The sequence below is a fragment of the Macaca mulatta genome, chromosome 4, assembly GCF_049350105.2.
Source record: "Macaca mulatta isolate MMU2019108-1 chromosome 4, T2T-MMU8v2.0, whole genome shotgun sequence".
In the NCBI taxonomy this organism is placed as follows: Eukaryota; Metazoa; Chordata; class Mammalia; order Primates; family Cercopithecidae; genus Macaca; species Macaca mulatta.
This window is the reverse complement of record NC_133409.1, coordinates 141,049,358-141,061,365: the sequence shown is the minus strand read 5'-3', so window position 1 is coordinate 141,061,365 and position 12,008 is coordinate 141,049,358. Positions and strand designations below refer to the sequence as shown.

Genomic DNA, 12,008 nt, shown 5'->3' with positions numbered 1-12,008 from the left:
GTGTTGTAAACTGCAGAAGAAAGGTAGTCAAGAATTTAAAATGTCCTCAGTTCATCCAAACATGGAGAATTAATCATATTTTTTTTCTCCCTACAGATAGTTTTCCATTCCAGATGAAACCATCCAGAACTCAGGAGGCCTTCTCAAGTGAATGCTGCAGGTAGACAGAAATGCTGAGGGTGAACATGGAGGGACCAAAGTGACAGAAAGATGACCATTAAACTAAGCCACTTATGTCACTTGCAGTTGAGGAGTGGTGACTCTTGTACTAAGCCCAGTATTAAGGTTAACAGAGAATATTTGGAAAGGCAATTTTTGATTCTCTATAGGGAAATTATTATTTTTTTCTTTTTCTTTTGTTTTTGTTTTTTGTTTTTTGTTTTTTTTTTTGAGACAGAGTCTCACTCTGTTACCCAGGCTAGAATGCAACGGCGTGATCTTGGCTCACTGCAACCTCTGCCTCCCAGGTCAAAGTGATTCCTGCCTCAGCCTCCTGAGTAGCTGAGACTATAGGCGTGTGCCACCACACCCTAGTAATTTTTGTATTTTTAGTAGAGATGGAGTTTCTCCATGTTAGCCAGGATGCTCTCAATCTTCTGACCTCATGATCTGCCCGCCTCAGCCTCCCAAAGTGCTGGGATTACGGGCATGATCCACCACGCCTGGTTGAGAAAAACTTTTTAAAAACACTTTTTTCTTTCCTTTTTTTTTTTTTTTGAGATGGAGTCTCTGTCGCCCAGGCTGGAGTGCAGTGGCACCATCTCGGCTCACTGCAACCTCTGCCTCCCAGGTTCAAGCGATTCTTTTGCCTCAGCCTCCCAAGTAGCTGGAGTTACAGGTGCATGCCACCACGCCTGGCTAATTTTTGTATTTTTAGTAGACACGGCGTTTCGCCATGTTGGCCAGGCTGATCTTGAACTCCTGACCTCAGGTGATCCACCAGCTTCAGCCTCCCAAAGTGCTGGGATTACAGGCGTGGACCACCACACCCAGCCTTTTAATAGCTTTTAAGTGCATTTTATAGGTAGCATTTTTATTTCCAGCTATAGATTTGTCTTCTTAATTATTTTAGCCCAGATGATATTAAAATGAACATACATTTCCTAACCATGTACCTCCTGGATCTCTAATGCTTTTCAGTTTCAATGTCCCTACCTGGAGTGCACCAGCCACTCTATATACAGTTTCCCATCCCACTTACCTAACTTGATTTCTTACTGTTTTCAAACAAAAAACTGTTTTGAAACAAAAATTTCAAAAAAAAAATCAAAAAAAATTTCTTACTGTTTTCAAACAAACAAAAAGACACACTAACCTGTGTGTCTTTGCTCACACAATTCTCCCTTGTTAAATGCTGAGTGACCTCCACATCTCTCCACCTATCAGTATGTTGACCATCCTTCAAGGCCCTCCTCAGTCTCCACTTTTTTAGATCATTATAGCTTAGAGAGATCTGACTTTTGAGCTCAGCGTGCCTGTGAAAAGTACACTAGATTAGAAGTCAAAGTGGTAAGCTCTAGTTTTGGTTCTACTTCTCAGTACGAAGCTATATGTAATTTCTCTGAGCCTCAATGACCTAAAAGAGGTAATTTTTGCCTGCCTGAACGAGAGAGTTGTAGGATTAGATGATGATATATAAAATAATATTAAAATGTGGTATTAGAAAATTCAAATATGCTATCAGAAAAAATGTATTATTATTGCTTTGTATCCTTTTTATGTTTTATTTAACATTTAGATTGTTATTTAACTATTCAAGTGTGGTATTTCCCCATTTAGATTGAGCTGTTTAGATTGGCTTTCAGCTTTTAAAAATTCCTAATAGAGCTTTGCAGTTACAGCTCTGGTCCCTGACTTTTAAAATTTTATGGAGTAATTGAGGAGAAGGATAGACAAATAATTAATGAATGATACAGGAAAGCTTCCTGGAAAAAGTGACTTTGAGACCTGGTAATGCCCCAATAAAGGTGGCCACTCTCAGTTTTTCATTTTCTTTCCACAAAGAACAGAGGAAGAGTTCCTAGATCAAGTGAAGAGGAAGCTGGCTCAGACCAGCCCTGAGAAAGACCTGTTGACCACAAAGCCTTGTCACTGTAAGGATATCCTGAAGTTAGTGCTCTCACCCCTCACCCAGCATTGCTTGGTCATTGGAGAAACGACCTGTGCATTTTATTACCTGCTGGAGGCTGCGGCTGCCTCCTTGGACCTGTCAGACAATTATATGGTGAGCAGGCTCTGCAATCTGCCCTTCAGCTGAGCCTTTTACTTTGAGAATTTGATTGAGATCTCTTACAATCATAACCATGAGTGAAAAGTGGAAGAAAGTAGGAGAGACAGAAGAGCTAGAAAGGATTTAGGAAAAAACATGAAGTGGGAATATGGTAGTGAAATAGCACCAACCCGTGCTGGCACTGCCCCTGACTCTTGCACAAGCAGTCCAGCTCCTGTTTCTAGCTTGAAGTCCAAATCTGTTTCAAATTCTGATCTTGACCCTCATCATAACCTTACTCCAGCCTTTGCCCTAATCACACCAGCATCATCCTAATCCTAATCTGGTTTCTTTATCCCTTGCCCTGTTTGGAGGCCTTCTTTTATTTAAGGAAGGCAAGCAGTCTTCTGGGCCAACCCTCAGCATTTTCATTTTTGAAAAAACACAAAGTGAAGATCTGTCAGTTTGAGGAGGCTACTTTCTGCCGTCTTCTGTCAGAGGTGAGGACAGGGGTGACCTTGAAGTGCTGGCTATTTCTCCTTGAGGGTTACCCTATTATTTCTTTTAAAATCTCTTCATTGTTTTTTGTGTATGATTATAAATGTGATAATGTGATAAAAGGTTTATTCACATTTAAAATATAGAAATATATAATAGGTAGAAAGTGAAAGAGCTCCCACTAATCCTACACCCCCCCACCATAATTAATAATTGTATGCATGTTCCACCAACTGTACACACACAGCCATATCATTGTTTTCCATTATTTTTTAACAGGATCATATTCTACATTTTCTTGTTCCTGCAGTTTGCTTTTATTCTTAATAGTACAGACAGAACCTATTTACATATTGGTGTGCATACCGATCCACCACATAGTTACAACTGCCAAGTACTCCATTGGCTAGATCATAGCTTAGCTCTTCCCTTCTTCAGGTGCATTTAGGTTATCTCTATTTTGGGGATTATTATAAACATTGCTACAGTGAATATTATTCTTAAGTATCTCTTTCTCTCCTTGTGAGAGTGTTTTTGTAAGAGAAATTTCCAAAGGTGGCAATGCTAAGACACAATTTTAAAATTCATAAATACATCACCAAATTGCCAAACAAAAATATTGTATCAACTCAAGTTTTTCCCATTTCCTCATATCCTTACTAACATCAGATACTACCAGTCTTTTCTAACCTTGCTAATTCCTAGACAAAGTTATATTGTTTTAATGTGTTTCTCTTAATTAATAAGGTACATCATTCTTCTAGGTTTATTGGTCATTTGTATTTTTTTGTGAATTATCCATTCATGTTCATTGAAGTAGATATAAACTAATTTGCTCATTGGAGTATATGTAAACTAATTTTAATGTAAACCTTAAGATAATTTGGTTAGGATAGTAAACTTAAGGTACATAATGTCTTGAAGGCCAAAGGGAGTATTAGAGTTGTCACATTGTTGCATTATTTATGCTTCAACCAAGAGGTCTTCAGAGCAAAGTTAAATAATTATTCTTTCCCTTTATAAGTGAGAGTTATTGTACAGTCCTCCCAGGATTGTGCTTTGTTCTAGAATCACATAGACTTTATCACTTTCTTGAGGGATTCAGCCTTAGAATGTGAAGATATAGGATAACTTCAAGGTAGTTCCCCAGCTCCCACCCCACATCTACTGTGAGTCAACCTATTTTGGAAGAGAGATAAAGGATTTGGTGATATTATAGATGCTTTCTATGTCATGTGAGAGCATCTGAGTCTCCACTCAAATGACGATCCCTTCTCAGTCTAGCAGCATCACATTTTAAATCACAGCCTTCCTCTACTGCCCACTGACAAATGTGTGGGAGATGAGAAAGGAGGATACTTTCTCCATAATCCTACTTTCTCAACCCTTTACTCACTTATGGCCATACTGGTGCTTGTTAGGGTGACTGCTAACCAGGCTATGCTCTAGCTCAGCTCACTCTTAGCACCTCAGTAACCCCAACTACACATCTCAAAATGAAAGAGCCAGTGTGTTATATCCAAAACCTTGTATTTACATTAATTCATCTTGTTTTCCCATCTCCAGGTCTGTTTCAACATGGGACACATCACTTTAGCCAAAAAATTGGCTAGGAAAGCCCTTCGGCTGCTGAAAAGGAATTTCCCTTGGACCTGGTTTGGTGTCCTTTTCCAGACATTCCTGGAAAAGTATTGGCATCCCTGTACCCTGAGCCAACCTCCAAACAACCCTAGTGAGAAGTGAGAAGGCTTCCTAAGACTGTAGTTAACTAGCCTGAGCTTTGCCTTTTTGACCTAAAACTACTCTTTTTCTATCAAATAATCTTCAAGCATCTAACAGACAAGCAGATAACAAGATATATAACAGTCAGCATATATATACATATATATATATATATGCATGTAACAAATAAGTATATAACATACAGTTCTAACTCTTCCACCTTACTCCCCCAGCCAATTACATGTAGCAAATAGGGATTTAAAGAATGAATCTTTTTTTGAAACCTCTCTCTGAACTTTTCCTGATCAAGGGGGATTAATTAAAATGGCATATGCAGTTAGGAGTAGTGGGAACCAAGGACTATTTCTGAATTTGGACATCTGTAGATGGCCCCATGATGAGTAGACTTGGAGCTCTTGTAGGGAGGGAACTTTGGGCATTAGTAAAGAATAAGGGTGTGCTAACCACCCTGTGCCTTGCAACAGTAAGAAGAATTTGGCAGTTCTGCAGCAGCAGTTGCATTGCCTGTCCCTACTCTGGCAGCTCTATAACCTGGAGGCCACAGCCAGTAGCTACAGGTTTGCCTGCCTGGCTACTCTTATGCAGAAGAATTCAGCCGAGGAGTTTGCAAATGAAGCCCAGGTAAGCAGGTCCTTGCTTTACCTTTGGACCTCACTCAGAAACCAAGTTCCTGGTTTAGCATGGTTCTCCAATAACCCAGACAACGCTGATCATGTGTTCAAGTGAGGTTTCTCAGTTTGCAGTTTATAGATGGGTTTCCAGGTATGAGATTATCTGTGAACTCCCAGAACTGAATGCAGAATTTTATGTGTATATTCAAAAGAACCTTTGGGGGCTGGCAGGAGGAAGAAAAGGGGTCATTGCTTTCATCAGATTCTCAAAGAAGCCTGTGATCTAAAAAAGATTTAAAACTGCTGATTTAGGAAAAAAACAAAAGGAAATGTGTCTTCCTCATTTTAGTGTCTTACCTTTCTCTCTGTCTTATCCACATATTCAACAATGAACCATTTGGTGAACACCTATTATATGCCAGGCACTGATCTTGACTCCAGGGAAATATAATAAGTAAAATATACAGTATGTTAGGTGATAATCAATGCAGTGGAGCAAAATAAAGTGGAGGCAAGGGGATATGGAGTTCTGTGAGGTGAGGGGTGGGGTATAGTTTTGAACAAGGTGGTCAGAGAAAGCTTTGCTGAGCAGGTGACATTGGAGTAAATATCTGAAAGAGGCGAGAAAGTCAGACTTTCTGGGAGTAGAGTATCCAGGCAGAGGGCACAGTGAATGCTCAAGGCATATCCTCTGTGTTTGAAGGACAGTGTGACTGGAGGGGAGGAAAAGGAGGGTGAACCAAGAGATGAGGTCAGAAGGACCGGGAAGGGGTGGGGTGGCAAATGGTGCAGACCCTAGATAGGCCACTGTAGGAGTTTTGGCTTTTACTCTGAAAGAGATGGGAAGCCATTAATGGGTTCTGAGAAGAGGGGTAACAGTATCTACTTATATTTTAATAAGATCATTCTGTCTGCTGTGTTGAAAGTAACATGAAGGGGACAAGGGAGGAAGCAGGGAGACCAGTTAGGAAGCTAATGCAGTAATCTAAGCAAGAGATGATGATGGCTTTGATTATTGTGGGGAAAAAAGGTTGGGGGTTTAGAGGCAATAGGATTCACTCATGGATCAGTTCTGGGATGTGACGGAAAGAAGAGTCAAGGATAATCCAAAAAGTTGTGACCCAAACTTCTAGAGGGACAGAGATGCTTTTAATTGGGATAGGGAAGTCTGCAGGAAGAACAGATTTGGGGGAAGATTTGGGAGCTAGGCTTTAGACATATTTTATTTGAGATGCCCATTAGACATCGAGGTGGAGACAAGTCTGGTGAATATGAGTCCAGGTGAATATTCAAGTCTGGGATTCATGGGAGAGGTCTGAGCTGGAAATAGACATATGGGAACCATTAGTGTGCAAATACTGTTTAAAGTCACAGGACTGTGTGAGAACACCAAGGGAATTAGTATAGAAAAGTTCCAGGGACTTTGTAACAGCTCCAGTGTTAAAAGGTCAGAGTGGTGAGGAGAAACCAGCAAAAGAAACTGAGAATAAGTTGCCAGGGAGACAGGAGGAAAACCAACAGAGCCTGGCATGCTGGAAAGCTAGGGAAGACAGTGTTCCAAGAAGAGAACACTATTTCAAGTGCACACATAGTTATATAGAACACTATTTCAGATGTGCACATAGTTACATAGAGATCTAGGCAGCAGCCTTGAAGAGCTCTATGGAGCAAATATCAGAGGTCTTAAATTAGAAAACAAAGAAGAGGTAGTTTAATCAGTGTTTTGAAAGGGAAAGTCATGGATTGGAGAGGAAAAGCAGGAGCATGTAGAGAAAGTGGTTTGTTTAAAGAACAGGCAGTGAGAATGATCCAGTTAGAAGTGTAGGGGTGAGAAGGAGCATATTTTTCTAGCTGGGTTGGAGGCAAGTTGTGGGATACCAGGAGTTTAGACTGAGTGAGCAGCAAGGCATCATAATAGGCTCTTACATAGGAAAGGAACAAAATGGAAATGTTACATGAATGTACAATGGGAATATTTTGCCCTGTGTTTGTTTCCCTGCAGGTTGTCTCTACCTATGTGGAGCTCTCTCAGTTCTCCCAGAGCATGGGCATCAAGGACAAGTGGCTGCACTGTGAGCAGATGGCCATTCAGAAAAGCAGTTTATGTTGGTTCTCCAGGGAGGGATTGTTGGCCACAGCTCAGCTCATGCAGGCCCTGGCCTACACCAAGCTCTGCCTTGGCCATCTTGACTTCTCCATCAAGCTGGGTAAAGGGACTTAGGGATGGTGGGTCTAGGGCTTTTAGAGAGTACATGTTCACAGCTGGACCTCACACGGTGCTCTTGAACCTCCTCAGGTTTTCAAGCTCGTGAGATATGCAGACACCTCAAGAAACCAGCTCTGGAGAATCTGGTTCTCTCAGTTCTCTTCAGATCTGCATTTCTGAAGAAGAAGTATTAAGATCATTTTCTGTCATTTGTATTTGTTTCCTAAGAGGGGTGTGTATATTTTCCCAGAGAAGTTTGGAGTGGAGAGGGAGATGCTATTCCATTTCCACACCCCGGGATATCCTTCCCTTGGCCACTCCAGCCACATTATCTTAAGTGTGGAAGAATCAGGAGTGGAAATGCAGAGTCAGAGCTACTATATATTCCTCAGCACTTGGGGGCTCATGGACAAACTTTATTCAAAAAAAAAAAAAAAAAACTCTGCAGGGAGATAGAGAATTGCAGCAGCTGAAGACCCTGGAAACTGCCTCAGAGGCAGTCTCCCACCTCCTTTGCCTAGAGATAGGTCTGATCCCAGGCATAGATGTTCTCTATATAAATAGAGCTATGAAGAGATCTAAAGGATGTTAGGCTGCTTTGAAGGTGTAAGACCCCTTCCTTTCCTACCCATCCTCCTCACTCCCTAGCTGGTCCCAGTGGCTCTGTCTCTCGGCAGATTTGGCCTGTGTGTCCATGTACTGGAGAGTCAGTGGGCGCTCATTTCTCAGGGTTATGATGTCCTTGGCCTGGCCTGCTTTTACTCTGCTTGCTTAGATCTGCTGCTCTACGGAAAAGGTAAATCTTGCACAGGTCTCTGCTGTACTCCTGAGGGATTCAGACCTCAGATGGGGCTCTAGGTTTGGAATACAGGCAGTCATGAACCTGTCCCTCAGGCATGGCCTCTGCCCCTGACCTCTGGCTCCTTAAAGTCTGGGAACCATGTTGTGATTCAGGGGTGTCTGCCTTTGGGGTCTTGTTTCCTTCCCCGTATCACATATCTTCTATACCCTGGTTCCTACACTGATAGTATATACTAGCATGGTTACCTTCTCTGTCCACAGGATTGCTGTTTCGGCCCTTTAGTGAGTGTCTGCGTTTCGTTCAAATCTACGAGCACAGCCGTGTTCTGACCTCTCAGAGCAATGTCATGCTGGGGGTCCACTCCTCCCTGGCCATGTGGTAATGTCTTACTCAAGGGTTGTGGAAAAGGATAGACATTTAAGTCATTTAAGCTGTCTCTCCCCACCTGACAGGATTGTTGAACATCTCTAACCAACTTTTAAAGACCATTCACCTCCCATACCCTCCCATCTTATTAAAAGGGCTTTTGTCCTTTAACAGGTTTTGGCCTATAGGTCAAGGGTTACAATTAGGGTTACACTTAACTGCTAGAGTAACCCATAGCAAGGCTGAATATAATTGGTCTCTTTTTAAGTTTCCTTGTATGTGAGTTAGTAGCCTTGATCACTTTCTAGCATCACAATTCTGACTGTCCAGAAGGTCTTAGAGCCTTAAAGAAGTGACGATTTTAAGCAAAAGTCATGGTTGGTAAGCAGCAGATATTGCTGAGAGCTATTACTCTTTTCCTCCAGGTTTGCCCAGGAATCACAGTGGGGCCTGTTTGAGCACTATTTCTCCAAGGCTTGCCAGTTGGTGAAAAGAACCAATGCTTCGCTATTTGGTGCACATGGCTTTGTCCGATTCCTAGAGTGCCATGTGCTAATGTTACAGAAAATACCAGAGGGTATCTTCATGCATATTCCTCTAGAGCTTCGCAGCCAAACCCTTGAGGTACCTGTTTCTCAGCTGTCCTTCAACTAACACCTAATTCACTTAGTTCTACCCTGTGATGCTCTTTCTACCAGCTGCATCTCTTCCGTGTTTTCCCTTTTACTGGTTCTATCTTCCTTTACTCTTTGAATCCTTTGTTTCTCCACCTAGAAAGTTTCCACCTACCTTATGTATCCTGCCAGATATTATTGTATCTAGTTCTGGACTGGGTTTCTTTCCACCTTTGCCAGCTGCTACCCAGTATCATTAAAATATTAACATTTAGCCTTGCTCAGTGGACCTGTACACTATGGTTCAGTCTGTAATTTGACACATCTCCCTACAGCCCTTCTGAGTCTAAAACACATTGCAATTCCTCTGTATCCCAAAACCAGTTTTCCAGGCCTATTTTGCCATCAGTAACTCCTCCCTGTTCCCTCAGCCATGAGTGAATATGCTGAATGAGGACCTTTGTAAGTTCTGATGAAGTGGCATGTTAGGAGAATGATGCACTAATCCCAGAGCTAATGGACCTTCCTTTCCTTTCAGTACTTTAAGGAGTTCTTCTCTCGATGTGTGACCTGCCCTGTCTATCACCAGTGGGTATCTGAGCTTAAGGCCTCTGTAATGAGATGTGAAAAGAGAGAATTCATGTCCCTGACTAACAGCATCAGACCTTTTGACACTTGCTTGACCAGGATTTGGATAAAAGGAGAATTTCTGCAGGAAAATAACTCTTAGAAAAGAAATTTAGGAATACAGAGTAAGCATTTCTTCCTGGAACCCTTGTGTGAGAGACATAAAGACAGTCTCAGATTCTTACTCATGAGCAGTCAAAGGCTGCACTTCTGAAGTAAAAAGGGACACACAGATGTAAGGAGTTAGTCCTTGCTCCAGAGGTAAGTATAATCCTCTTCCTAATGCTAGGCCCTGCCTGGACAGATAGGAATCCCTTCTATTGTTAAACAGCAATTTCTTCAGCTTCTCTCAGCTCTTTGTTTCAGTATTGGTAACCCTTAGGCATAGAAAGTTCTTCCTTGCTTTTAGCCAAAGCAATTGGGTTGTTTCCTTGGAATAACTGGATGGTCACTAAGGAGAGAAAAAGGTCTTAGAAGTCACAATGTAATGTCTGTGAAGGTGAATGATAACATTAGGCAAGAAAAGGAGAGGAAAGAATATAGTTCCTTTCCTCAGAGCCCTGCAAATCTCCTTCTTTCCCAGGGCCGCTATTAACTTTGTAATTGCTGAGGACATTCTTTGTATTTATCACATTCTTTATGTTCCTTCTTTCAGGATTTAACAGAGTGGCTGATGTCAAGGAGAACAAGGATGCAGAAGAAACTCAAGATGTATGTGTTAAAAGAACAATAAGCTGAAGGGACCATGATTCTCTTATTGTATATAACACAAGGAAATGCCCCAGATTCTCCTTTTAAATATATAGTGTACATATTAAGTATACTAGCCTTTATAGTTACTGCTATCTATATGTTTATCAAAATAAAAGACTATTTTTTTCTAAAACGTGCCGCTTAGATTTTTTTTAACTCTTAAAAGTCATTAGCACAACTCTACCAGAAGTTAAAACCAGGAGTAGACAGGAGGCCTGGAAGGCTTTAAGATGAACTGATTCCATCTTTTGTAAGGTGAGATCCATTAGCAGATGAAAAACTATGACCCTAATAAAGAAATTGCCATTACTTAAGGAGGGCTGGTAGTGCGAGTGCCTTCGTGTTGCCCTCTTTTGGCACAGATTTGGTGATGGGCTCCTAAGAAGTCAAGGAGTCTTTTGAGAGGTACAAAGGGTTGTGGGAATCCATTTCTCCTTTGTGCTGTGTGATTTGGCCATTCCCAGGTAAAACTGCGAAGTTGCCAAAAGTATGTGTAACTTTAGCTTTCTCCCTTTTTCTTCTCTTTGGAGTTGCCATCTTTGGCCTTTATCTATTTGATGGTGTTTCTTCCACTGAGTATGATCTTCCCATTGATTTCTTACACTTTGTAACTCAATCATCTAGTGTCCATAGAGTGAATTTGCTAATGTTATGATAGCTGCAATTCGTTATTTACTTACTTGTGCTTGAAATACATTGTTTAAATCCTATATCAATTCTGTGAGTCAAGTACTATTATTATCCCATATTACAGATGAAGAAATGGAAGCCTAGAAAGAGTTTACCCCAACAAACATAGCCACAAAATGATAGAGCTGAGCTTCTAACTCAGATTTGATTCCAGAGATTATGCTAGGCTATGCAGGCTTTCATGGGAACTAGGCTTTCCTGTACCCAGGCTTTACTATTCTCTTCAAATGGCCAAGATCAGAACTTTAAGGACAGGAAGGGAGACGTTTATGAAAGGGAGGCCTGCACTTACCCTTTAAATCATGCAATCTAATCTATACATTTCCTCCTTCCACTTTTCTCCCTCTTGCTACCTTTCTTTTTCCTGTCCCTCTATTCCCTTCATCTTCCCCCTTGCATTCCTCCCATCTTACTCCTTCCTTTCTTCTTCTCACCCACTTTCTGTCCTCCTCCCTCATTCCTTTAAATTTCTGGGAGGTAATATAGAGTAGCAATCCAGACGAGGACTCTGGAACCAGATAGGCTCGGTTGAAATTCTAACTCTGCTGCTTATTAGCTGCATTCATTTGGGCATATAATTTATCCTTCTATATGCCTCAGTTTCCTTTTCTGTAGATGGAGATAAAATATCCTCTTGTCCTAAAAATAGGACAAAAGACTGTCAATGTGAAGATTAAATGATTATAAAGCACCTGGCATATAGTAAGCACTCAGTGACTGGTAGCTATTATTATTGGTTCAGCTTTTATATTTAAAAGTAGATGTTACATTTATGTGGTAGAAAATTCAAAAGAAACAAGTGTATAACAGTGAAAAACTCTTTCCCATCTATGTCTTCCAGACACCAGTTGCCCTCCCCAGAGATAATCAGTGTTACCACTTCCTTGTG

At 41.2% G+C, this 12,008-nt stretch overlaps 1 protein-coding gene across 20 annotated transcripts in view; it reads left to right on the top strand.

Annotated features, from left to right (window-relative positions):
• LOC719662 (adenylate cyclase type 10) overlaps positions 1 to 10,562 on the top strand; it is a 42,206-nt gene extending 31,644 nt beyond the window's left edge. For 8 of the 20 annotated variants that reach the window (XM_077999995.1, XM_028847587.2, XM_077999999.1 and 5 more), the window contains 12 exons: positions 97 to 160; positions 2,005 to 2,224; positions 2,584 to 2,709; positions 4,274 to 4,446; positions 4,915 to 5,071; positions 7,064 to 7,268; positions 7,358 to 7,454; positions 7,945 to 8,063; positions 8,330 to 8,447; positions 8,861 to 9,059; positions 9,588 to 9,801; positions 10,332 to 10,562. In XM_077999995.1, coding sequence (XP_077856121.1) covers positions 97 to 160; positions 2,005 to 2,224; positions 2,584 to 2,709; positions 4,274 to 4,446; positions 4,915 to 5,071; positions 7,064 to 7,268; positions 7,358 to 7,454; positions 7,945 to 8,063; positions 8,330 to 8,447; positions 8,861 to 9,059; positions 9,588 to 9,779 — 1,670 coding nt within the window. In that variant the 3' untranslated portion in view covers positions 9,780 to 9,801; positions 10,332 to 10,562. Of the gene's footprint in view, positions 1 to 96; positions 161 to 2,004; positions 2,225 to 2,583; positions 2,710 to 4,273; positions 4,447 to 4,914; positions 5,072 to 7,063; positions 7,269 to 7,357; positions 7,500 to 7,944; positions 8,064 to 8,329; positions 8,448 to 8,860; positions 9,060 to 9,587; positions 9,938 to 10,331 lie in introns of those variants that run through there. The other 12 variants (XM_077999996.1, XM_077999994.1, XM_078000003.1 and 9 more) reach the window with 9 other exon arrangements.
• Positions 10,563 to 12,008: the final 1,446 nt, after the last annotated feature.